Here is a 27918-nt window from a genome sequence, read left to right on the forward strand (position 1 = left end):
TTAATTAACTGCATGTGAAACTGGTCTAAGTAACTGAAAAGCAAGTATAATGCCAAACACAATATCCATTTCATGAAGAGAAAGGAAACAAAAAGGTAAAAAACACAGGAAACACAAGTTATTTTATAAAATTAAGAACTAGAACACTAATCTAATGATCTACCCACAGGTTTCAAAATTCTTGGTGACAGAGCAACTGTGTTGTACTTTGTCAAAAACAAGTAAGTTTAATAAAGCTAAAAGCAAACTTATTTGAATTCTCTGTGACACAAGAGTTTTAATGGGCACTTGTGGATAGATTATGTCAATTTGTGAAGAAAATGTATTTTTTTAACCTCACATTTTTTCCACCACTGAGCTGCTGGTTTATTTCACTTGCGGGATAAATTCAATATATCAGTAGTTTTAAGCTATGCTGCTTTTCTTTTGTTCTAGCTGGCCTGATAGTTTACTGTTGCTGCACATGCTAGAGGTCCTAAGGTGATTTCCAAACACAGTATTAAATAAAATACTGGTAATTCCATACTGCGTGCCTTTCAAAAAACAAATGATCACACATTCATGTTGTTGTAGATAAATACTGCATTATAACTTTATAAATATTAAAATAAAAGCTTGGTACTAAGTATACATAAGCTACCTAAATATACAAACTAAATTAATCAATCAGCTATTCTAAAGAATGAAAAGATGGGTCAGAAAGCTAGTCTGTGCGCTAAAAATTAGCTTTGGTATATGTGTAAAGCACACCATGTCCTTGCTACTTTCCAGGCTTCTGAATGCTCTGCAATGGCCATGGTTCTGCAATTCCTGTACTGTGCTGGCCAGTGGATCCACAGTTGCATGTCATCCTACCTGGCTCTGAAACTATTCCTGTGAGAAAGTGTAACTGTGCCCTCCGGACAACATTGCTTCACCCATGAGATGTAGACAACCTGTGTAACCTCTTCAAATCCTGTCCTATTCCTTTCCACAGCAACCGCATTGGTTCCACTTATCTCAGGAACAGGATTTGCCTCTTAATGCAGCAGAGAGATGTTTTCCAAAGCCTGGAGGTGACCTATTTTATTCACAGTGTCATATGTGTCTGTTCCTCCCTTTAAACTGATGCTTGTTGTGATATTGGTTCAGCCCTGGGTGAAAGAGCAAGACTGGATTTCTTACAACAAACCCTGCCAATCACTGTCTAGGGTCTGACAACACAGTGCCTTTTGACTCTAGTTCCTCCCCTAATACACGTTCCCTTGCTTTTCTTCAAATTGAAAGAAGTTTCTCAATGGATTAGTCAATAGAAGTGACCTGTTAATTACCACTGCTATAAATATCATGAAATTGAGGATATTATTGTCCTGGCCAAGTTCCAATTCACGTAACTGTATTCCAACTACATAAATTCCTTATGCAGTTTCAAGAAGATGAGGCATCTTTCACTTCCTGTCCTAAACTGCTATGTAAGTATTGCTGTGCACTGCTAGTTACCACACTTTACCTCAGCAGTGCATTTCAGTGTTGAGTGAAGTGATCCAGTTTGTAAATCACTTTATGAAACCTATAAGATTAGTCTTGAAGGTATGATATTCCTTGATCTGGAGATCACAAAACATAACAACCATCCATAGATCTTAGAGCCAATAGTATCTCTAGTTCAACCACTTGCATGCATTTTGGGAGTCCTCTATTCTATTTCCCTTGTAGTAAACACAAAAGTTCAATTAAAGTCAAATCCATATCGTTACCTAGAAAAAAATCATTATTCTTACCTGCTGAAAATAAGAATGATTTTTGCCTTCTCCGTTATAATAGTTTACTTTAAAATCTCATGGCATTTTACCACATTTTCTGTAGAATTCTCTATTAGTCCATTACTAAAACATTTTGGAAAACTGGTTGCAATACTCTGGTAAGCATTTTTTAAAACTCTTCTGTCATAACAATTTTAATTTCTGCTGACCCGTACGTGTGGTGACATTAAATACTTTGATTTTCACTATCTATGATGCTACAGGTAAGGGACTGTCAACATTTCTATTAAAAATTTATACTTTCACAAGTGTAATACTTAGATGAGGAGTCACTTCACATTAATACTTGTCATAAAAGATCTTATGAAAACAATTTATTTTTAAGCTTTTGGGGAAGGTGTGTGTGGGGGGGAAGATGGAACAATATGAGTGGAACAAATAGGTATATGTAAATAATTTAGCAAGAGATTTGTCCATAACATGGTCTAATTGCTTTTGGTATTTTTAGGTAAAAAAAAGATAATATATGTTTTTATTTATCTATTACACAGTAACTATTCTCCATGATTTTCTTGTTTACTATAATCAGCATGTTTCCTAATTATGTAATTCTAACACTAGACTGCATAGCTCCAGAAGACTCATTTAGCTATTGGTTCAGTCACACTGGAAACAAAAAAATCTCTAAACAAGCCATTATATAAAAATGTACTGAAACAGCCTTGGAGGAATTCTTATGAGTTAACACCCATTTAAAAAAACATTTGTAATATGGTACATTACGGTATATACATTATATACCATAATGGATCCAAAACAAGTTGTAAAAGATAACAATAATTTAAAACATTTATTTGTTAAGGTTTCCAAAAAACAAAAACAATTTAAAAAAAAAATCTCCAAAGGAAACAAAACATGAAAACTACTTTAAGATAATACTCAGAAGTTGATTTATATCAATAGGGATAAAGGAATGAATGTTATCCAAGCAAGCACTCCATCATTAACACCAATGCCATTGAGCCAGGTAATTGCTGGAATCTATGGCGGGTGTTCATGTGGAGTTATTAGATGGCTTATAAAACTAGTGACCACCTTAGTTAACTTTGGAATGTCTAGCCCCAACTCTGAATTTCTCTTTTTTACAGATTTAGGTCAGAAGCTTGACCTTATAAAAACTTTATATAGTTAAGCAACAGAATTCAGATTTCTGTTTATTAAAATCAGCCTTCCATAAATATAAAAATCTTGGATATGTGTGAAAATGTCTTTCAATCACAGTCTTCACAGCTTTAATAAGGAACCCCTAATCAAAACCATTATATTCAATTTGATCTCTATAGATAAACAGTTAAAAACACATTTACTAACATTAAATATAATCAATTTGCAAAAACAGATACAGTTTGACAAATATTGTCATGTGCTCTTGCAAAGAGTGCATAGGATATATTTCTGCAGCAATCAAAACAGTAAAATCATCTAATATAACCTCAAGTTCAAGCTGTAAACATTCCTAATTGTAGTTACTTGGAAACATTTTGTTCCTTTCAAGTTTTTATAAGCAACTTGCACTAGGCTTTCCCCTTTATTTTTTTTTTCCATCAGCTTTACATACATTATTTTCTGTCTTTAACCCTTTGGTTCTCCAAAACCATTAACATGTTCTTGCTCAGATTCAGTGTAGTGATCCTTTCCTTCCAGTGCATGATGAAATCTTTCATAAGGAATTCTTGTTGAGGTCCCTAATGCACAGTCTTGAGAAACAGGTTGATAACGAAATCTGTTATGCCTTGATAGGATTGCCTGCAGGTTTTGGATCATAACCATATAGGAATGTAGCTGCTATCACAAGAATGGTTCCAAAGAAAAAGACACTGAATGGAATAGGGGGGGAAAAAGAAGTAACCCTTTGCAGTCAGTACAATTGTATTTATATTATCTGGTCAAAAGAAATAACATTCATTCTCTATGTTATTTCTAGTGGGGGGAAAATACGTTCCTTCAATTTGAAATGAACTGGCAACTGACTCATCTATTATTCTTAAACTATGAGAATAGGGAGAGATGGAAAGAAACAAAGAAGCCCGAACCTATCAACAGTGAAGTCAAAAACAGTGAAGTGTAAAATTGGGAATGGGGAAAGGACAGAAATTTTGGAGGGACAAGGTAAAAACTGAGGACCTGGCGGGGTAGAACCAGCTAAAGATAAAAAACAAACAAACAAACAAAAAAAGTGGAACCAGACAAAGATAAGATAAAGAGAGGACAAACTAAAAAGGGGTGGGGGGGGGACAGGCAGAGAGAAACCACATACTTGAACAAACATTTAGGGAAGCTGAAATAACAGGGGGTGGCAAACAGGGAAGAGAGAGGAAGGAAAAGACCAAGCTGAAAAGCATGTGGGTTGGGAAGGGGGAAAGATCAGGGCAGAGTGCTTAGAGAAAAACAGCAGCAGGAAGTTCCATTCTACATCACTTCCTGGGCTCTGCTTGGAGAGCTCTCAGAGAAAACATAATATTGTCACCTATACTACAATACTTAAGCAAAATGTTATTAAATGAAGTCCAGAATCCTTAACTCTGTATTTTAGCTCAGGAATCCATCTAATCCCTTCAAAAATAATTTCAACCATTCTTCTATATATACCAATACTCATTAAGCATCTAAATTTTTCAGCAACTTTTATATTCACGTATGCATGGAAAATAACTCACCTGGTTGGGACAAAATCTTGCAGCCAGAAATAGGAGATCAACGTTGACAATATAATTGACAAAGATGTTGCAAATCCTTTCAAAATATTGTCTGCATATTTTATAACAGCAGCAATCACAAGGCCTCCCAGTGCCTGCAAAAAGTTTGAAACACATTTAAGATTAGCACATATTTTAGATATTTTTTAAAATGACAGATATGGCAAACACAGACCTATCTTCAGACTATTGTATTTAAAGTTATGAAACGTTAATCAGTGTGTTTGAGCCAGGCCCTGAAAACATGAAAATTTCAAAGACCATTATAATGAGATGAGCAAGATATGAGCCAGTGGAGTATTTATAGACCTTTGTATCAATACATGCGATATGTATTCGTATGTTCCTAACTCACAGGGTGAGGCTTCCTTTGGCTTCTGGAATTACTAGGGGGCAATTACTGTAAAATCCCAAAGCTGGCTATGCAGACTCTCAGGCCCTTGAGGCTTGGGTTGCCTGAAGAGGAAGGGACAATGACTGGTTTTACCTGTTTTTGGGAGGCTTGGAGGCAAAGGCCTTTGGGATATAAAGGCTGAGTGTAAACAGTCTAAAAGGTTTTCTTTCTGATTCGGCAAAAGGACATGACCTTTTCTATAAGGGAGGACTCAACCATATTGAAGGGTTCACTTAAAGTCTGGAATCTTGTCAGGGTCTCCACAAGACTGACGGGGAGCTACGGCCAAGTGCTTGAGATCCTGTTTTCATTTTATAAATTTTCTCTTAACATTTTATATCCTAGACTGAATGAGCTCCGCTTTGAAAGAGCTGTGTGGTAACTTGTAACCACTAATAAGAACACTAACCACTGATAAGAACATTGTCCTTGTCGAGAAAGCAGAGAGAAAGAGTTAGACACTGGCCAGACATGCTTGCAGAGAATCAGAATGCAACTACAGGCAGCTGCAGCCTAAAATCCTGGTCAGAAGATAGTGGGGATGCAGGCCCCTGATCAGAGGAGAGCTGAAGGCTAAAGGCCTGAGACCTGAGAGGGCATTCCTTCAGAAGACCACAGACAGAAATTAAAGGTGCTGTTATCTGAAACTGTGATATGTAATTGATTATTTCAGTGGTAACATCTATTTCAAAATCTTTGCACACATTTCTTAAAAAGTTTTTAGCTATGTATAAAGGCATTAGGTATATTTTATGCCATTGTATCTATGGTGGATGAAAGCAATCAGGGCCGGTGCAACCCATTAGACGACATAGGTGGTCGCCTAGGGTGCTAGCATTTGGGGGGTGGCATTTCGGATCCTTCGGCGGCAACCACGGTGGCCTGATCTTTTGCTCCCCTAGCCGGCGGTGGCATTTAGGGGGAAGGACCTGGGGCAGGGAGGATCGCCTGCAACAAGTAAGAGGGGGGCGCAGCATGCAAGGGAACTGCTCCCCGCCCCAGCTTACCTCTGCTCTGCCTCCTCCCCAGAGCCGCCCTACTCTGCTTCTCTCCCTCCCTGGCTTGCAGTGCCAAACAGATGATTGGCGCCACAAGCCTGGGAGGCGCGAGAAGTGGAGCGGTGACGGTATGCTCAGGGAGGAGGCGGAGCAGAAGTGAGCTGGGGTGGGGAGCTGCCACATGGCTCCACAGGCCGGGGGGCGGGGGGAAGGAGCCTAGGGCGCAAAACATCCTTGCACCCGCCATGAAAGCAATTGACAACAGAACTCTTTCTGTAGAATAAGGGATCAGCGATTATGTTATCAAGAGGACATTACTAGTGAGTGGGTGTACATTTTTGGCTCATAAAGTTGGTTATTAGGGTGGGTTGCATAATTGCTGGTACGCTTTATTTTCTTTATTTATCTGTTTTTAATATTACAAAATCAATAGTTACAGAATTTTATTGTGCAGAATGTTTGATAACTCAATGCTTGGACTGATAATTTGCAATTTCTCTATTTAGAGGTCTATTTTGCCACCGATGCAAGGGACATTTACTTGCAAAATTCCTATTAGCATTAATGGGAACTACCAGTGTAATTTCCCCAAGCATTTATGGGGAAATAGATTCCCAAGTGTCTTTTATGTAGGCATATGGGTTTAGATACATTACCTGTAGAACTACAACTATCCAGGTAAGTTTGTTATATCCTTGAAAAAATCCATTCTTTGACAGAAGTTCTCCATCATATATGTACACACCCATCAATCCAAATATGCTACCAAAAAATCCTAAAAGATAAAAAGACAGACTTGAAAGCTTGAAACAAACAAACAAAAAAACGGTGGGAGGAGGGTCCCCATTCCTATAACTGGATCTGCATAACTACTGGGGTCTGCCCACGTAAATCAAGTCTCAATATCAGGCTTTGGTTTGCAATATAATAACCATGTTTAAATCCAACCAGTGGATCCGACAGGAACTTTTTTTTTTAAATAGTTTTTCCTCTTATAATAGATTTTGATCATTTCAGTTATGACTGATGTATTCTTGGCCTACATTGCTTTACATATAAGCAGATAACTTTGGTGTATGGATTTAATTTTTTAAAAAGATACTCTCAAAGGATTTTAATATTTTAAATATTATTGTCAGTTTATAATGAACCTTTAAGAAACTTAAAAGTTGTTTCCTTATATTTTTTAAAAAGTTCTTTCATAAACTCGTTTGCTGTTACAGAATTTCTCCTGAATGTTGTGTTTGCATTGGAGTTGGAAGTGTTAGAGCATTACTTCTACTACAGAAATAAATGATGAGAAAAAAATCCATTAGATAGTAATCATGTATTTTACAAATTTTAGAAAAATATTTGAAAAGGAAATTGTGACTAATATTCCTTTAATTTCTGAATAGACAACTTAAAAAATTTCTAAACATTTTACATAAATCAGACATTATTCAAATTATTCCATCAGCTTAAGTTAAAACAACTGAAAATGTTAAATATTTTTCTGAAAAAGCTGACATGCCTTTCACTATTATAAACCTCAAATTTAAACTCATAGCTCAAAGTATCATTACCCCATACAGGCACTTTAAAACCCTGTTTTAAGACTGTAATTGTTCTTGTACACCAAGTAATGGAACATTGGGGGATGGGGGGGAGAGGGAGACCAGGGACAACATCAGACTGTTTTTGTAGATTCCTTTCTGCACTGTAGAAGAAAATCTTCAGAACAATTTATCAAAGAATCATCACTTTTCAATATAGTTATGAATATTTACTTTGCAATCATTTCAAATGTGTGTTCTGCTGTTAGTTCCTTACAGTGAGGATGACTCCAGAGTTTTAGTTAAATTTTAGACTTGGCCTGGTTCAAATAAACATGGGTTCCCCTACAAAGTACCTGGATTATGATTGGGGTCCACATCTGAAAACCCAAGATTCAGTGCAAGTTTCTCACCCTCCACCCAAATTCTATACCATGAAAAGGGTGGGTGAGATCAAATCTGTGCGACCCTAAGAGACAGTAAGCATAACTCATGTATTCAGACCTGACATGTGTGTGTGTGTGTAGACAGTTAGAAGTATAGTGAATCCTGTTTTCCTGTTAAGCAGGAGGAAAGGAACCAGAAAATAAATTAAGACGACTGTTCAAATCTATACATCAGTAAGTAACCATAAGTAAACAGGTGCATTAATTTTCCCTCTATTTTGAAAGAGGCAGAATATATACAGTTCCCTAAATTAAAATACCTTTTCAAAGGGTATTCAAATCTTATAACACTCTTCTCTATATTCTAGAGAAATTATGAATATTTTTAGTTCACTTCATTGCAACAAGGAGAGCTCAAAGGAAAAATAAAAGAGTTCAAATCCTGATGGAGGCATTTACTTAAATGTAAATACTTCGACTACAGTTGCAATAGATGGAAATTATATGTCCATCCTCTGCCTGCTAGAAGAGTGTCTCCTTCTACAACCCGTTAAGAGGCAGGGGAACAAGGGGAGGTATTGCCGTTTTTCACTCACGTGAGGAAACTGGTTTAAAAGCCAGTTCAGAATAGATTGTCCCCGTCATCTTCAAAAGCCAGTTTCCAGGGGATTCAGAATCCCTTTTGAGATGGGTGGTGTGAGAGAGATAGAGCATGCAATAGATGAGGATAATGAAGAGCTAGGGTCATAGTTCACACATGTGAACAAATGCGGGTAATGAAGGAGTTCACTGTGTCTTTAAAAATGTCAGTCTCTAATTCCTATAGTCAGAGATATAGGGGTTATGTTTAAATTCTTACACAAACATAGCTTTAAACATTTGTTTTGTTCTACTGTATGTCTAAATTCTATAAAAACCTTGTTAGATGGTGTCCATACTTTTTAAATCAATTCAGTGTTTATGAAACGTGTTGGATTCATATTACTGGACACATATTACTTAATTACTTTATGAGACAAATCACACCATCTTTCAAATAAGTCACATAGGATACGTTTATTTCAAATGCTCCACAGTCCAAATTCAACTGGCTATATTCCAGTTGTTCTCTAGAACCAGTTAGTCTCCATTTTAAATCAAAGTAAACAGACTTACAAATGTTGAATTAGCAAGTTAAATACAATAAGTGAGTTTAGAGCAGGATGCAACTCCTGGTGTTAATGTTAGAAAAACAGATCTCAAACTTGCTAAATGTTTATGTAATAATCTGATTATCCACAGCATGATAAAATATGATTATACTTATTTTACTGTATATCTGAATTTTGTTCACTGTTCATCTGAACGCAGTATCTCCTTTTTAAATGACCAAAACTGGACTTACCAAGTTGGATGTTTCTGATCCAGACAGACTGTTTGGTTTCTTTTAAAATTTTCTCAAAATAAACCCCAGCAAATCCACTTGAAAAGCAGGCTATAAGGACTGCTATAAGACCAACAAATTGAGATCCTGCTGACAACTCTTTAGTAGTTGTTGCTTGAGAATCTGAGGGCCACTAAGTGTAAAAACAAAACAATGTGTGTACATTTTAAAAAAATGATACAAATTATTTCATAAAATTAAGTTTTAATGTTTATAGAATGCACGTTTGTTTTCTATCAAGGCTCTGTACTGCTGATAAATGCAGAGAGGTTTATTGCACGATTGTAAAGTCTTATATTCTGTTATCACATATTTTTGAACATTTCACTAAATCTACTGTTAAAATTTTTTCCTTTGTATCTTGTTGAATAAGGGATAAAATTCTGTGCTCACTGAAATTAACAGCAAAACTCACACTAGCTTCTACAGGGCCAGGATTTCACCCAAGATATCTTATGAATGGCAGGAGGACAGATATTATGTATAGTGTTTGTGTGTATAATGTTTATTATTTTATAAAAAATGATGCAAGGCTGTAGGCAAATACATACTGAAAAGTTTCTTAAGAACTGTAAGAGGTTAAAAAAATCAAAAGTAACTCAAACTTCAGAGCAGACAAAAAAAATTTAATCCATCTCTGCAAACTCTCCTATCCTATGATTCTACCCTGGAAATTTTGGAAACTTTGTATTTGACTCAATTAGTTCCAGGAGCACAATATAATTACCTACACTCAAATACTTGTGTTCCTTAATAAAAAGAATAAAAGAAATCCCAAATAACTTAGACACATACTATATTTACCTGTACAAATGCAACTCCCGTCATCAAAATCACTAATGATAACCATTGGTATACACCTAATTTCTTACTTAGCATGGACACAGAAAATAATGCGGTAGTAAGAATTTTTAATTGATATGTGACCTGAAAAGACAAAATAAAGTTATCACTATACAACCTGTTTTTTGTCTGCACAATCATGGCAAAATCTAAAAACACAATACCTGGTAAGTGGCTGCATCTAGATTTGACAGTGCTACATACAGCAAGTTATTCTGGAGAGTATAAATCCCTGATGGAATAGCAAGTTTAAGTGTTTCCATAGGCTTGTTAAGGATTTCATCACGTAACACTCTGTTCAGAGCCCGTAAATTGCACTCTATTCAAAGAAACAATAAAATAAATAAAGATTAAAAAAAAAAGAGAGAGGGAAAACGGGAGGGCTACAAATTGTAACAGTTTTTTTTAGATTGCTACACACTTTTTATGACAACTTTTGTCTTCAGAAAACTCAAAATGCTGTATGATCTTTCTCAGATTTTTACATTTATTCTATAAAGGCATGCAACTCCTGATACTTGCTATCATACAAAGTGTCCGCATTAGCCCAAAATACTAAAGCTGAAACAATTATCCAAAATAATGTTCACAAATCCTATGCTGATTACAATTTCTGTGACTAAGAATTTAATAAGGCTTCCTAAAAAAAAAAAAAAAAAAAGTAGAAATCTTTCCACTTGAAACTTCAACATCGCTTCATTTTGCAGCTCAATCTTTTCTTTAAATTTATACTAAGCTTATGAAAACCCCTTATGTGTTTATGGATGTGTCACTTGAACCAAATGGGAAGATTTTTGTTTGAGGGTTGAAAACTAAGGACAAGATATTGAGATTCTGGAAAGAGGAAAATGATTGTGCTATATAAAGCATACAATGTGAGAACTAAAGTGAGTTTGAAAATATAGAAAGTTATTTTGATCTTAGATATTGGGCTTCTTTCTATAATACTGAAACAGCTTCTCTCCTTTCATGCTTGCATGACCTCACTGTGGCTCCTGCATTTGTCACTTATGCTTCTAGCACATCTACAGCTTTGTGCCTTCCCTTTCTCCTACTCCTACTCATTCTTCTCTAGAGATGCTTTCTGGGTGAACAGAAGGTGCAGGCCTGTTACCAGGACAACAGTTCTTGCCCTACATCCATGACCTGTCAAGTGGAATCTTTTGGGTATATATTTATACAAAATTTACAAAAGATTATACTGCGTGCTTAGGTATGAAGTACAAAACAGAAGAAGTCTTTCCTGCTTGTAGGTTAACTTTCTCATAGAAATGGTTTTAGATCTTTTCACATATTTTGACATGGGAAGGGCAATCTTTTGTTCTCTCTATCTTGGCATTCACATAGCTCCTTATCACAGCATTCGAGCACCTGTTTTTCCAGTTGTCATTGAAATACAACAATTGGTAAATATAGGAAAGCTACTTCTAGATTAAAATCTGAAACATACTGCTGTCTTTGTAGACCAATAAAATGCAGGCCATAATCTTCAAAAATTCAGCAACAACTACTGCAGTAGAGGATAAGTAACGAGGTCCTTCCTCTTTCAATGTCCGAGAATATCGCATAGTCAAAACTAAACTAGTAGTCTGAAAGACCAAGATCCCCAAGGAAAGGTATTTTAAATTGGTAGACATTGCTTGACTTTCAGTTTCCTGAAACAGAATAAAAAGGAAAAAAATTAAAAGTTAAAACCAAAACCAGACAGTTTCTCTGTGAATTAGCATTTTTAAAGGGTATCCAGGGAACATAGCTACTGAAGGGAATTGAGAGAGAGTTTGTCTATCGAATTCCCTAATCAGAAAACAATGGTGTAAAGAATGAATTCATTTCCAGGGGACTGTATGTAGTAAAATAACGCATGGTGATACTACCAGAGTTTTAGGAAGAATAATCTTTATTACATAAGAAACACCTGCAATAATAATGCTCTTGATTCTCACTCAGTTTTTACTATTACTATGCAAGACTTCATTCCAATCAAGGGTGGAATAAACGTGTTTAAATAGGACTTTGATACTTAAGAGATTACAGAAAGTAAATATTCCACATAATAAGGTTTAGTATAGTAACATGGCAGTCATGAATAGAACGGTTCCTTGCACATTCAAAGATCTATTGAAATAAATAAATCTAATTTGACAATGTTAATAAAAAAGGATATAAAAGCCTAAAAACCTTAAATGCTTTTCATAATACATGATTATAGATTAGAAGAATATAGATCCAACAACAAACATTGCAATGATGTCAGAACCAATATGCTGATTATTGTATTAAAATTAAATATTCCTTATATTTGCTCTGGGTAATGAAAAATTTCACAGACATCTTTACTGTAACTATTAATGCAGGTTCTCCCACTGTACATGTACATTTCTACATATATCTTCTAATTTACCAATTAGAGACCAAATAGTAGTCACTAAGATAGTCCCTCAAATTTCTACTTTAAAAACACTTGAAATGTTGAGAGGCCCTAAACCTGCCAACACTTATGCACATTTAACATGTTTCACAGTACAATAGTTACTAACTACATTTACAGTAACTGCAGTTATAATCAGTGTTGATGAAACATAATCCCTGTACTGAAAATTCATCTGTCTGTCAAACAATGTAGGCTCCAGAAAGGCCAACACTGAAACTACAGGTGTAACTTCAATTACATCATATCAGTAAGATGAAAAGAACAAAGACCCAATTCTGCAAATACATCAGCAAGTGGCAAAGCCTAAATGTCCTGTCTAAAGTATGAAAATTCACTGAAGCTAATACTGGATTACACCAGTGAAGCTGAATCAACATCAGGAATCATAAAGTATATAGGCCTCTGGCTACTACCATCACTTTAAGCACTGTATTTATCAGATCTGAGCTAAGCAGTACCTAGTACAGACGGCAAGAGAGATGATTAGGCCTGTTTTAGGAGAACTAGCAAAATGCTTCGTGTTAACAAGGAAATCCAGAACAGTATCACTGGAATTAAGTACATTATAGTTGCTTCATTTTCTTCTACTCCTCCCAGTTATTAGCTATGAATGCTTACCATACAAATAGATTCATACTGAAGACACATCAACTTTACGTTCCATGGAAAACGTACCAATTACAGCATTCGCTATTTGTATATTGAACCAAAATCATAATATTTTAAAAAAGATTAAAAAAAGGAAGTCCATGAGCATACAAGTAGAATAAACAAAAAGAGTAAAATTCAAGACAAGTCATTCTGGTCCACATTTTTAAGTTTCTGTGCTTGATATATGCAATGCCCAATGCATGCACAAGGTGGAGAGGTGCATATGCTCACACAGGTGATATATAATTCTTGACTTGCAAGTATCTGGCGTTGTGTGTAAAGCTGAACATGTAGAAAATATGCAAGTACCTTTGAAAATTTGCACCTGAAATTAAAGCTATTTTAAAATGACTGCAGTTCTGTGTCAAAATATATTTTATAAAACTAGTTATTCTTTCCCAGATCTGCACAGCTGTATTATTAATATAATTCTGTCTTATATAGATATGGTATCTCAGAGTTTAGATGGATTTTTTCCAGGTAAATATGTAAAGTGGCTATAAAATGTGGGTACTTAAGGAAACAACAAAAATTTGACAAGATTTGTAACCATTCAGCCACAGATGGAGATTAACTGCATTTCTGTTCTCTGGGCACTAAGATTATTTGCAGTATGTAGTATCTGGCTGCACACATTTTTGTAAAAAGCCCATTTGTACTGTTTGTGCTATTTACTTCAATAAATTAAGTAGAAAAACTTCTGGAGTAAGAGGCAATACAAGACTACTGGTGTTGAAAATTAACTGGTTGATCGTCAACCAGAACTGAGCAATATAAAGACCCTATGTACTTTGCAGCAAGTCTGACCTCAACGCTGTGGCAATCGGGTAAGGCAGACTGAAGATTTTTTAGCAGCTTTAGATAAATGCAAAAACTGAGTTATTTAACTAAATATGAAAATGAATGTTACTACAATATCATTTATTTACATAATTTTACATTAAATTAAGTTTTATGCTACTCCAACATTTTTATATCTTCAGTGCATTGGAGATGTACTATATTAGAGAAGATGTTAAGGTAAAGCTGAAGATTTCTGTACTTGGAGTTTTTGACACCTGGAATGGTGTAGAACGCAGCACTTGAGTTTGAGAGATAAGCACATTATTCTTAGGCTGCTACACAAAGAAAACTTGGATAACTTTCCACCTGTAGTAGCAATGGTGGAGGCTATACAGATGACAAACACCTGAGTCCTGTCTACACTACAGCCTTCACTGTTGCTGGCATAGTGAAGCTACACTGATGATGAAACAGAGGAGCTAATTTTCCCAGTATAGAAGAGACCTAATATTTCCCCATTTTATTTTCCTAGGTGTGGGATTACAGTGTGTCCATGTTGTATTAGATTGCTTCTGAAGCCAGCAGATCTTAGGGCTGAAACCCAGTAGTATTCTATGAAATTAATTTCATATTACATTGTATGAATTCTAAGCCACCATATTTTCTTATTCTTTTTTTGGATGAAGGTGATCTTGCATATTAATATGAGAGTTTTGCCAATTATCATTTTCATTCACACCAAACAATTCCTCCTACCTTCTACGGTACCCATCCTTTCTTTTAACAAGGAGTGTTTGGGATCTGGCACCACAATCACCATTAGATGGTTAAAGAGAATATGGGTTTCTCCTAAAATACATTTACGGATAAGTTTTTTCCAAAAAACTTTTAAATCTCATAATCAAAATGCTTCTGAACAAATTCCTTTGAAATAAATACATATAAATTAGAATAAAGACCTTTGCAGAATCCTTTGATAGTCAACTTCTGTATTCTGGGAACTAGCAAAGCAATACTGAAATACAGGTCATCCCTACAAATGAAGTTTTGAACAGTGCTCTGGGATGATCTTTAAAATGGGTCATATCATCAGTAAATACTGCCCATTTCCATTTATTGAAACATATCATTTTATTATGTAATTTAAAAATAGCACTAATGGTTTAGCTATGATGACTGTTAAGTTAATATTCAGCATCACAAATACCATCACAAAACTTTTCCATTAAAAACAAAACAAACATACACTAGACAAATGTGAAAAATACATACAGAAATGTTGTTTTGTAGTACAATCTTCTGTTCATTAGCTGCCATGATTCCAGAAAACAGAAATTTTAAGATTGTAACATTATTTATTTAAGCAATGCCTCCTTAAAATTGGTTACAAATCCTTGGGTTATTTTTTTCAACCAATTCTTCCCCTGCCACACTCCTTCCAAGCAGATTTTAAAATTGGATAAAGTGCCTCAAAACGGTAGTAGCAGTAGAATGTCATATTTGCATTTCATAATTCCCTGAAGAAGTCACACAGTTTTACAAATGATGCAAAGAAAAAAAAACCTCAACAAAAAAACCCACAACAACCCTAAGTATGGTCAGTGATATAGAGAAAAAAAAAATGTTCTCGGAGTTAAGAGTTGAATTTAGGATAGATTCCATGAAAAGTGGCCTCAGCAGTGTTCAGCAACACAGGTTTGTACACAATAATCTCACTGAATTCTAGACGGTAGGGCTGGTTCTATATATCAGATAAGTCACATGCCAGGAATTGTGTAACAATTGAACTTACGTATTTCAATAAATCACCCACGCATTCACCTTTCCAACTTGCCAGTAAGCTTATTAGCTTTGCTTTGTGTCTTTCTTTTTCTTTTCCAGAAGGATCACATATCAGCTTGTACAACTCAGTGCAAATTGGACTTGGATCCATTGAAACACATAAATGGGTACTGAACTTTGGAGCATCTGAATAGTTTCATTGGCTTCAGTGGGACTACTCACACACTTGGAGTCAAGCATATGCTTAGGTGAGTTGCTAGTCTGCTCAGCACTTTGCAAGACATTAAAACAGCAGTGGCTGCCAGCAGCACCTAAGGCCGAGGGAGGGGTTAATCAAAGCTAGGAATTTGGTGGCATAGGTACTTTGACTTCATGAGGGAAAAAGTCTGTTTTTAACCCTGTGTAAACATCCTAGCACACACAAGGCAATTTGCAGTTTTCCTACGTCAGCTGGTTGAGGAAAACCAGGCTCCCGCCAGGGTTTACCTCAACCAACCAACATGATAAAACTACAAAATGCATTATCTACACTAGGATTTTAACAAGTGTGAAAATCATACCTTTCTTCTTTTGCCTTACACTTCATTGGTCTCAGGAGCCCTGCCCCAAACTCCTTTTGCAGGAGCATCAAGAGGCTGGAATCCTCCACAGAATTTCCCAGACGTGGCCCTTAAAAAGGCCCCCAACATCCTTTAGGATGGAGGGACTCAGCAGCAGTTTCATGTCCGAGTAGTATGGCCTCATCAAGTGTTTTATATGTACTCTATCCAGTTTTAGTAAGCTATACATTGTTTGCTCACTAAAGGTCAATTCCTGTAGAAGATCTGCAGAAAGCTCCAAGAGCAGCAAAATCAGCACTGAATGCGAGTCCCAGCTGCAGAGATGCTGCATAGGACAACTTAGTCCCTGTCCTATGTGCCATAGAACAATGATATGTGGCAACTCTGCATATCATACCACTCAAGGGATTTTGAAAGCAGGGGCATCAGCAGCAATTCCATGATTGCCAACTTCAGTTGGCGGAGAGTTCAAAGGCTGTGGCAGTTGCTGAAGTAGCAATGTGAGCACCTCCACTGGTGCTATACAGCTTAGGAAGGAACAAGATTCTGTCCTCCCAGATCCTCACAGAAAATGCCCAAAACAAAGCTTATTTACTTACACTTTCCACAGGAATGAACATTTGGCCTACTGTCTATCAGGAAGCCCAGTACTCTGCGCTCAGCTCTGCTAGCTCTCACAGCATTTCTTTCTGAAACACTGAAAGAGTAGTGAGGCCTCTCATGTTGCAAAACTGTTTTTTATTGTTACACAAGTATTTTGTGGGGAAAAATTAGAAAATAAATTGTTTTGGGAGATATATCTCAATGATGTGAATGCAGGCAGGCTGATCCTTTTTTGCTGGGTCATTTTCAATTTGGCCGCTACAGAGAGAGAAATCATATATAGAGGAGTCAGTACAAAATAATCCTGGGTTCTATTTTTGGCAAGAACTAAACAACAACGACTACAGTTAACCACGATTATCCAAATTTCAAATCTGACTTCGGGTTCCTTGCTCCTGTGTCTATCACTCACACTGACAGTGTTCTGATTATCCAAAATTATTCAATATCCTTCATTAGATTTGAATAGTTTAAGCTGAATTGTTGTATTCCTCTTCCCAAACTTACCACAGCTCACCTACACATCATTTTGTGAAACTTCTCCAGAAAGGCCAGCTTTACAATCTGAGAAACACTGTTTCAGGAATATTAAAAAGAGAAGTGGTGAGTGCAAGAAGAGAATACTGAAACAAGGAGTGCCCCAATGAAAAGGTAAAAGAGAAAGCACTGTGACAACATTATATATGCATGACAACATTACACACATGACTGGAATAGTGGTATAGAAGGGTACAGCTTGCTCAGGAAGGACAGGTAGGGAAAAAAGAGAGGTTGTGTTGCCTTACATATTAAAAATGTATACACTTGGACTGAGGTTGAGACAAATGAGAGACAGACTTGCTGAAAGTCTCTGGGTAAGGATAAAAGTGGGAAAAAACAAGGGTGATGTTATGGCAGGGGTCTACTACAGACCACAGAACCAGGAAGAAGAGGTTGATGAGGCTTTTTTTAACAACTAACAAAATAATCCAAAGCACAGGAGTTGGGGGAGATGGGGAACTTCAACTACCCAGACACTTGTTGGGAAAATAACACAGCTGGGCACAGATTAGACAATGAATTCTTGGAATGTATTGGAGACAATTTTTTATTTCAGAAGTTGGAGAAAACTATTAGGGGAGAGGTTGTTCTAGATTTGATTTTGACAATTAGGGAGGAACTGGTTGAGAATCTGAAAGTGGAAGGCAACTTAGACTCTTAGACTTTAAGGTCAGAAGGGACTATCATGATCGTCTAGTCTGACCTTCCGTACAATGCAAGCCACAGAATTTCACCCACGCTCTCCTGTAATAAACCCCTAACCTATGTCTGAGCTACTAAAGTCCTCAAATCATGGGTTAAAGACTTCAAGGTGCAGAGAATCCTCCAGCAAGTGACCTGTGCCCCATACCGCAGAGGAAGGCAAAAACCACCCAGGGCCTCTGCCAATCTGCCCTGGAGGAAAATTCCTTCCCGACCCCAAATATGGCAATCAGCTAAACCCTGAGGATGTGGGCAAGACTGACCAGCCAGACACCCAGGAAAGAATTCTCTGTAGTAACTCAGATCCCACCTCATCTAACATCCCATCACAGGCCTATATTGGTCATATTTACTATTAATAATCAACGATCAATTAATTGCCAAAATTAGGCTACCCCATCATATCATCCCCTCCATAAACTTATCAAGCTTAGTCTTGAAGCCAGATATGTCTTTCGCCCCCACTGCTCCCCTTGGAAGGCTGTTCCAGAACTTCACTTCTCTGATGACTAGAAACTATCTAATTTCAAGTCTAAACTTCCTGATGGCCAGTTTATATCCATTTGTTCTTGTGTCCACATTGGTACTGAGCTTAAATAATTCCTTTCCCTCCCTGGTATTTATCCCTCTGATATATTTATAGAGAGCAATCACATCTCCCCTCAGCCTTCTTTTGGTTAGGCTAAACAAGCCAAGCTCTTTGAGTCTCCTTTCATAAGATAGGTTTTCCATTGCTCGGCTCATCCTAGTAACCCTTCTCTGTACCTGATCCAGTTTGAATTCATCCTTCTTAAACATGGGAGACCAGACCTGCACACAGTATTCCAGATGAGGTCTCAAGAGTGCCTTGTATAACGGTACTAACACCTCCCTATCTCTACTGGAAATACCTCGCCTGACACATCCCAAGACTGCATTAGCTTTTTTAACGGCCATATCACATTAGCAGCTCATAGTCATCCTGTGATCAACCAATACTTCAAGGTCCTTCTCCTCCTCTGTTACTTCCAATTGATGAGTCCACAGTTTATAACAAAAATTCATGTTATTAATCCCTAAACGCATGATCTTGCACTTTTCACTATTAAATTATATCCTATTACTATTACTCCAATTTACAAGGTCATCCAGATCTTCCTGTATGATATTCTGGTCCTTCTCCGTGTTAGCAATACCTCCCAGCTTTGTGTCATCCACAAACTTTATTACCACACTCCCACTTTTTGTGCCAAGATCAGTAATAAAAAGATTAAATAAGATTGGTCCCAAAATCAATCCCTGAGGAACTCCACTAGTAACCTCCTTCCAGCCTGACGGTTCACCTTTCAGAATGACCCGTTGTAGTCTCCCCTTTAACCAGTTCCTTATCCACCTTTCAATTTTCATACTGATCCCCATCTTTTCCAATTTAACTAATAATTCCCCATGTGGAACCGTATCAAATGCCTTACTGAAATCGAGGTAAATTAGATCCACGGCATTTCCTTTGTCTAAAAAAATCTGTTACCTTCTCAAAGAAGGAGATCAGGTTGGTTTCGCATGACCTACCTTTCGTAAAACCATATTGTATTTTGTCCCAATTACCTCTGACCTCAACATCTTTAACTACTTTCTCCTTCAAATTTTTTCCTAAGACCTTGCATACTACAGATGTCAAAACTAACAGGCCTGTAGTTACTCGGATCACTTTTTTCCCCTTTCTTAAAAATAGAACCTATGTTAGCAATTCTCCGGTCATACAACCTCTGAGTTTACAGATTCATTAAAAAATCTTGCAAATGGGCTTGCAATTTCATGTTTAATATTTAATATTCTTGGATTAAGATTATCTGGCCCCTGATTTAGTCCCATTAAGCTGTTCGAGTTTGACTTCCACCTCGGATGTGGTAATATCTACCTCCATATCCTCATTTCCATTTGTCATCCTGCTATTATCCCTAAGCTCCTCATTAGCCTAATTAAAGACTGAGGCAAAGTATTTGTTTAGATATTGGGACATGCCTAGACTACCCTTAACTTCCAGCTCATCCTCAGTGTTTAGCGGTCTCACTTCTTCTTTCTTTGTTTTCTTCTTATTTATATGGTTATAGACAGGGCCGGTTCTAGGTTTTTTGCTGCCCCAAGCAAAAAAATCTGGAAGCCCCTCCGTTTTTTTTGGGGTTTTTTTTTGGCTTTTACATGTTTGCACTTTGCAATGGTTTTTTTTGTTTTGTTTTTTGTTTTGGCTCCCCCAGGATTCTACTCGGCCCCCATCCCAAGCAAACAGGAGCCCCCCTTGTTCCCTTTCTGTCTCTCTTCAAGCTTTGCTCTGTGCTGGGAGGCAGGGGGTGGGGGTCCTCTGGAAAGGGTGGGGGGAAGTGATCTGCCTGGGTCAAGGGCTGGGATTCTGGACCAGGGTGTGCCTGGGAAGGAGAGCAGGACCCTAGCCTGGGACAGCCTGGCCCCCAGAAGGCTGGGCTGGCAGAGCGGCTGCCGGGGGTGTCTCTCCGGGTGTGCCGCAGGGGGTAGGGGCAGTGGCGGGAGCCTCCTTTATAGACAGCAGCGGAGCACAATGCGGGGCCATGGAGGATGTGGCCACAGGCCCGCTGGGCGGCGAGCCCTACTATTACTATGGGGAGGCGAACGAGAGCAGGCCAGGCATGCAGTGTGAGTGGCCAGCAGACTGGAAGGTGTCCTCGCTGCTGCCTGTGCTCTACATGCTGGTCTTTGTGCTGTGGTTGTCGGGCAGAAGGCTGGTGATCTTCATTGTGTGGGAGGACCCGCAGGCCAAGCACCATACCGCTCCGCCGACACCTACATTGGCAACCTGGTGCTGGCTGACCTGGCCTTTGTGGTGACCCTGCCGCTGTGGGCCGCCTACATGGTGCCATGCTTCCATTGGCCCTTCGGCTCAGCGCTGTGCAAGCTCAGCAGCTGCCAGGTGCTGCTCAACATGTTCGCCTCCGCCTTCTGCCTGGGCTGCCTCAGCTTCGAGCACTACCTGGCCATCATTTGCTCGCTGCCACGCTCCCGGCCCGTGCGTCCCAGCGCCTCTGCGCTGCTCTCGCTGGCCGCGCTCTGGTTGCTGGCCCTGCTGCTGCGCGACACGCAGCCCAGCCCAGCCGACAACCAGAATGCTGTCCCTGGAAATGTCCACCTCAAGCACGTGCTTGCTTTACTGGTGCCTAGAGCTGGTCCTGGTTATAGAACCTATTGGTTTTAATTCCCTTTGCAAGGTCCAACTCTACATGGCTTTTGGCCTTCCTCACTTTATCCCTACATGTTCTGACCCCAATAAGGTAGCTTTCCCTGCTGATCTCTCTCATCTTCCACTCCTTGTAGGCTTTCTGCTTTTTCTTAATCACCTCTCTGAGATGCTTGCTCATCCAGCTTGATCTACAACTCCTGCCTATGAATTTTTGTCCCTTTCTTGGGATCCAGGCTTCTGATAATTTCTTCAACTTTGATCTGAAGTAATTCCAGGCCTCCTCCTCCATTAGATCCACAAGTTCTTTAGTCCAATCTGCTTCCCTAACTAATTTCCTTAATTTTTTAAAGTTAGTCATTTTGAAATAAAAAACCCTACTCACAGATCTATTTTTGTTTATCCTGCCATTTAGTCTGAACTGAATTAGCTCATGATCGCTCGAACCAAGGTTGTCCCCTAAAACCATTTCTTCTATGAGGTCCTCACTACTCACCAAAACCAAATATAAAAGGATATCCCCTCTTGTTGGCTCAGCAACTATTGGTGAAGGAATCCATCAGCTATCGCATCCAGGAAAATCTGAACTATATTATTACTTGCACTTGTCCCCCAGTCTATATCTGGGAAGTTAAAGTCTCCCATGATCACACAATTCATTAGTATTTACTTCACTAAAAACATTAAAGAGGTCTCTAGCCATATCCAGATCAGATCCCAGTGGTCTATAGCACACCCCAAGCACTATCCCAGGGGAGGATCTAGTAGCTTTCTTCCCCAGTGTGATTTTTGCCCAGACAGACTCCATTCCATCACTTATTTCTTTAGAATCTACCTCATCATTGATATACAATGCTACTCCACCACCTCTGCCTTTATTTTTGTCTTTCCTAAACAGCACATACCCTTCAATACTTGTACTCCAGTCATGACTACTATTCAACCATGTTTCTGTTATCCCTATAATATCTGGTTTCACTTCCTGCACCAGTAACTCTAGTTCCTCCATTTTGTTACCTAGGCTCCTCGCATGCGTGTACAAACAACTTAATTTTTGCTGTTTGGGTTGGGTGAAAGAGATCATGAAATAGTAGAGTTCATGATTCTAAGGAATGGTAGGAGGGAGAACAGCACAATAAAGACAGTGGATTTCAAAAGGGCAGAGTTTAGCAAACTCAGGGAGTTGGTAGGTGAAATCCCATGGGAAACAAGTCTAAGGGGAAAAACAATTGAAGACAGTTGGCAGTTTTTCAAAGAGACATTATTAAGGCACAAGAGAAAACTATCCCACTGCGAAAGATAGGAAGTATAACAAGAGACCACCCTGGCTTAACCAGGCGATCTTCAATGATCTAAAACTCAAAAAAGAGTCCTACAAAAAGTGGAAACTCAGTCAAATTACAAAGGATGAATTTAAACAAACAACACAAGTATGCAGGGACAAAATTAGAAAGGCCAACACACAAAATGAGATCAAACTAGCTAGGGACATAAAGGGTAACGAAAACATTTTACAAATACATTAGAAGCAAGAGGAAGAGCAATGACAGAGTAGGCGCATTACTCAATGAGGGGGGAAAGACAATAACAGAAAATGTGGAAATGGCAGAGGTGCTTAATGACTTCGTTTTGGTTTTCACCAAGAAGGCTGGTGGTGATTGGATGTCTAACACAGTGAATACCAGTGAAAATGAGGTAGGATCAAAGTCTAAAATAAGGAAAGAACAAGTCAAAAATTACTTAGACAAGTCAGATGTCTTCAAATCACCAGGGCCTGATGAAATGCATCCTAGAATACTCAAGGAGCTGACTGAGGAGATATCTAAGCCATTAGCAATTATCTTTGAAAAGTCATGGAAGACAGAAGAGATTCCAAAGGAGTGGAAAAAGGGCAAATATAGTGCCCATCTATAAAGAGGAAAATAAAGACAACCCCAGGAATTACAGATCAGTCAGCTTAACTTCTGTACCCGAAAAGATAATGGAGCAAATAATGAAGAAATCAATTTGCAGAAACCTAGAAGATAATGAGGTGATAAATAACAGTCAGGATGGAATTGTCAAGAACAAATCATGTCAAACCAACCTGATAGCTTTCTTTGATATGGTAACATGCCTTGTGGATAGTGGGGAAATGGTAGATGAGGTATATCTTGACTTTAGTAAGGCTTTTGATACTGTCTCACATGAACTTCTCATAAACAAACTAGGGAAATACAATCTAGATGGGGCTACTATAAGGTGGGTGCATAACTGGTTGAAAAATCATTCCTAGAGAGTAGTTGTCAGTGGTTCGCAGTCATGCTGGAGGGACCTAACAAGTGGGGTCCCGCAGGGATTAGTTCTGGTTCTTTTCAATATCTTCATCAATGATTTAGATAATGGAATAGAGAGTATACTTATAAAGTTTGTGGATGATACCAAGTTGGGATGGGTTGCAAGTGCTTTGGAGGACAGGATTAAAATTCAAAATGATCTGGACAAACTGGAGAAATGGTCTAAGTAAATAGGATGAAATTCAATCAGGAAATGCAAAGTACTCCACTTAGGAAGGAATGATCAGTTGCACACATACAAGATGGGAAACAACTTCCCAGGAAGGAGAACTGCAGAAAGGGATCTGGAGGTCATACTGGATCACAAGCTAAATATGAATCAACGTGTAACATTGTTGCAAAAAAAGCAAACATCATTCTGGGATGTATTAGCAGGAGTACTGTAAGACATGAGAAGTAATTCTTCCACTCTACTCCGCGCTGATTAGGCCTCAACTGAAGTGTCCAGTTCTGGGCGCCACATTTCAGGAAAGATGCGGACAAATTGGAGAAAGTCCAGAGAAGAGCAACAAAAATTATTAAAGGTCTAGAAAACATGACCTATGATGGAAGATTTAAAAAATTGGCTTTGTTTAGTCTGGAGAAGAGAAGACTGAGGTGGGACATGATTGCAGTTTTCCAGTACATAAAAGGTTGTTACAAGGCGGAAGGAGAAAAATTGTTCTTCTTAACCTCTGAGGATAGGACAAGAAGCAATGGGCTTAAATTGCAGCAAGGGCGGCTTAGGTTGGACATTAGGAAAAACTTCCTAACTGTCAGACTGGTTAAGCACTAGAATAAATTACCTAGGGAGGGTTTAGATAATACTTAGTCCTGCCTTCAGGGCAGAGGATTGGACTAGGTGACCTCTCGAGGTCCCTTCCAGTTCTATGATTCTATATTACACAGATGAACAGCCAAAGTACAATGCAAGTTATCCATAATGCTAACAAGTCATAAGAAGCAGAAAGGGGCCAGTTAAAGTTACAAATGACTATAACACCACCAAATAAAACTAATTGATTTACCATGAAGTAACTTGCCAAATAACTGAGCTACCAACATTAAACATCATACTACTACAGTAACTCCTCACTTAGTTATGTTCCTGAAAAATGCAACTTTAAGTGAAACAATGTTAATCGAATCCAATTTTCCCATAAGATTTAATGTAAATGTAGGGGGTTAGGTTCCAAGGAAACTTTTTATGGGCAGACAAAAGGTATCATATACTGTACTGTACTGCGGTTGGGAAGTGCCCCTGGCTTACCCCACACAGGCACAGCCCACTGCAGGCAAGGACACCAGGAAACACCTTCACAGCAGCAGCTTCCCCAGGGAAGAATAGGCACCGACTTTGCCGGGGGATGCTCCAGGCCTGCCTCTTCCTGGCCTCGCAACACTCCAGGCTCACCTCTACCCACCTCCACTCCACCTCCTCTCCGGAGCAGCCACATCCCCACTCCTTCTCTTCCCCTTCCACTGCCCAAGTCCTAAGTGCCACCAAACAGCTGTTTGGCCGCGCTTAGGACTTTCTGGGAGGGAGGGGGAGGAATGGAGACATGGTGCTTCCCTGCTCCTCCCCCTCCCACCCAGAAAGTCCTACATCCTGCCAAACAGCTGTTTGGCGGCGGGGGAAGTGCTGGGAGGGAGTGGGAGGAGGCAGAGAAGAGGAACTTGTGCAATGCTCCCTTATAAAGTCACTGCTCTTCCACAGAATCTTACAAGCAGTGGACAGAGCAGGCAGCCAAGCGACATTATAAGGGAGCACTGCACAACTTTAAATGAGCATGTTCCCTAATTGAGCAGTGACATAACTTTGAAACAACGTTAAGTGGGAGGACATTAAGTGAGGAATTACTGTACTACTACTGATTCATATTTTCCTCAGCCAAGTAACAAAATGTCAGTTTTACTGAAATCAGAAACATTAAATTAGATGTAGCAAGAGTACAAAAGACACAAAACCTTTGTGGTAGTTGTGAAAAACTTCTGAACTTACATGCTCTGTTTTGCAGCAGTAACTATATTTCATATTCCTGAGTCCCAAAAACATTATAAAAGTAGATTTAAATAATGAATTTGTTACAAATTCCAATGCATCCGTGACTTTCACATTCTGATATTAAGCATTTGTAAAAGTGAGACTATTATCACTACAAGTTGAGAAAAATCTGAGTGTCTTGTTCTCAGTTATAAAATGACTAATACAGTACTCAAAAGCAGCTCTATAAAGATTAAGAAAATTCTCGCTCTATTCTTCCTATAATTATAATAATTATTTCCTTACTTTTATTATTAGCTATCATCCATTTGCAATTCCTTTAACTGTCATTTTCTGTCAGGCCCTGGGATTTATATATAATTAATTCACAAGTTTAAAGTCTACATCTCACAAAGGCCTCATCAGGAATGGCAGCCACACTGTACTTTTGAGGATCAAGTCTTTAGAGACTAAGGCAATTTAAACTATAGGAGGTTAGCACCTCTTTAATTCAGTCTGGAAGTAAAGCATGCTGGTGACATCGTCATAAAATTCTGTCTACACATAAGAGTGCACTTAACATTGACAATCACTGATGCATCCTCAAAATGCTCCCGTATTGATTGAACCAGGGACATTTAAAAAAAAATAGTGAAGGCATCTTTATTTCCATTTTAGACTCTAATCCTGCAACACATACCATGTGGGCAGACCCTGGGACTCCAGGCAGCTACAGGTTTTCACACACCAGTAACAGCTTGCAAGATTAAGGTCTTAGTTTGTGGCTGTAGATCACAAAACGACAGCATAGAGTAAACACAAAGTGTGTGTTAACATTGTTTCATGTGCCACAACAGAGAGCTGGAGTCAATGTTTAAACTACTTTGTACTGATTCACAAAAAATGTTTGGCAAGAAAATATCTTTTGTTACTCTCCTATCTTTCTTTTTTGTTTTACTGTAAGTTAAATTTTAAAATAAATAAAACAGTCTCAAATTGTTCCTATTGTTACATTTTCAGCCTTCACAGTGACAATTATATGCTAACATAAGCTGCACTCAGGATGGCTAAAAACTAAATTCATCTGACATTTCCAGGGTTGAGGCTCTTTTAGAACATAAGCGTTGAGTGACAGGATGTTCTGCTCCGCTGGAATGTTAGTGCATTTGACTATCAGTGTGTTTTTGCACAGAAAAAAAAAATTAAAACAAGAAAACATTTAATCAAGACACCTGCATTTCTGCAAAAAGTGAGACAGTAGAGAACTGCAGATTCAGGACCTGAGTAAAGCAGAGGGTAAGTTTAACTATGGTTCAGGTTCTGCACCTCACCACAATATATTAAAGAAAGTTAATAAATAAAAGGTGAAAAAAAGTTTGTAAATTCTTTCAAGTTAAACAGGTCTGTGCATATCACCTGTGTCTGCATTTCCAGAAAATGGAAGACAAAAGAGGGACATGAACTGAGTTGTTGATAATCCGGGGGGTAGCTGTGTTTTTGTGGATACAGACTAACAACAAGGAGCCTGGTGGCACCTTAAAGACTAACAGATTTATTTGAGTATAAGCTTTCATGGGTAAAAAACCTCATTTCTTCAGATGCAACAGAAGAAGTGAAGTTTTTTAACCCACGAAAGCTTATGCCCAAATGAATCTGTTAGTCTTTAAGGTGCCACCAGACTCCTTGTTATTTGAGTTGTTAACGCCACAGTTGACAAATATTAAACTGATAAGAACAGATACAACTTTTAGATAATGTTTTCACCTCTTAGCTCAGAGAGAAATGCTATTAACAAGACTTGGGCAAACAAGGAAGGGAAAATGAAGAAGAAAAACTGAGAGGAAGCAAACCTGTCTGAATTCTACTAAAAACTGATGCAATGCACAGAGTATGAAGCTTCTGGTACATACAATTTGAAGGATCCATTTTCAAATGCAATTTCTCTGTACAGTGTCATATGTGCCTTTTCTTTCTCCCTAAACTCCAGTCCAACTCTGACATTTTACTCTTCCGCCCATATTAGATAACATGAATACGGGCTATTTAAAATAACAAAACTAAATTTTTTTGTATGATTGTCCTATTCCTTAAATCTTTTTCAGCAGCTGAGTGTATCAGGAAGTCTTTCTGCACAAGATGTAAGGGTTCAATAAAGTATATTAGGGCTAAGTGATTAAAAATTAATTGTGATTAATTGCACTATTAAACAATAATAGAATACCATTTATTTAAATATTTGGGATGTTTTCTACATTTTCAAATATATTGATTTCAATTACAATACAGACTAAAAAGTGTACAGTGTT

The 27918-nt window shown here is 38.1% G+C and overlaps 1 protein-coding gene and 1 long non-coding RNA gene across 4 annotated transcripts in view; one reads left to right on the forward strand and one right to left on the reverse strand.

Annotated features, from left to right (window-relative positions):
- Nucleotides 1-27136, forward strand: LOC115656222. The gene is made up of 5 exons (XR_004001602.1): nt 1-1055; nt 5238-5523; nt 15824-15972; nt 16530-17538; nt 26710-27136. It is a non-coding gene; the product is annotated as an uncharacterized LOC115656222 (long non-coding RNA).
- The window catches only part of SLC35A3 (solute carrier family 35 member A3), a 35257-nt gene continuing 8770 nt past the window's right edge, over nt 1432-27918 (reverse strand). The window contains exons 1-8 of one of the 3 annotated variants that reach the window (XM_030572645.1): nt 15215-15708; nt 11528-11732; nt 10242-10396; nt 10039-10161; nt 9196-9367; nt 6547-6665; nt 4460-4593; nt 1432-3619 (exon numbers count right to left, since the gene is read on the reverse strand). In XM_030572645.1, coding sequence (XP_030428505.1) covers nt 3529-3619; nt 4460-4593; nt 6547-6665; nt 9196-9367; nt 10039-10161; nt 10242-10396; nt 11528-11732; nt 15215-15259 — 1044 coding nt within the window. In that variant the 5' untranslated portion in view covers nt 15260-15708 and the 3' untranslated portion in view covers nt 1432-3528. Of the gene's footprint in view, nt 3620-4459; nt 4594-6546; nt 6666-8407; nt 8632-9195; nt 9368-10038; nt 10162-10241; nt 10397-11527; nt 11733-15214; nt 15721-27918 lie in introns of those variants that run through there. The other 2 variants (XM_030572646.1, XR_004001601.1) reach the window with 2 other exon arrangements.

This window comes from Gopherus evgoodei, chromosome 8, assembly GCF_007399415.2.
Source record: "Gopherus evgoodei ecotype Sinaloan lineage chromosome 8, rGopEvg1_v1.p, whole genome shotgun sequence".
Classification (NCBI taxonomy): Eukaryota; Metazoa; Chordata; order Testudines; family Testudinidae; genus Gopherus; species Gopherus evgoodei.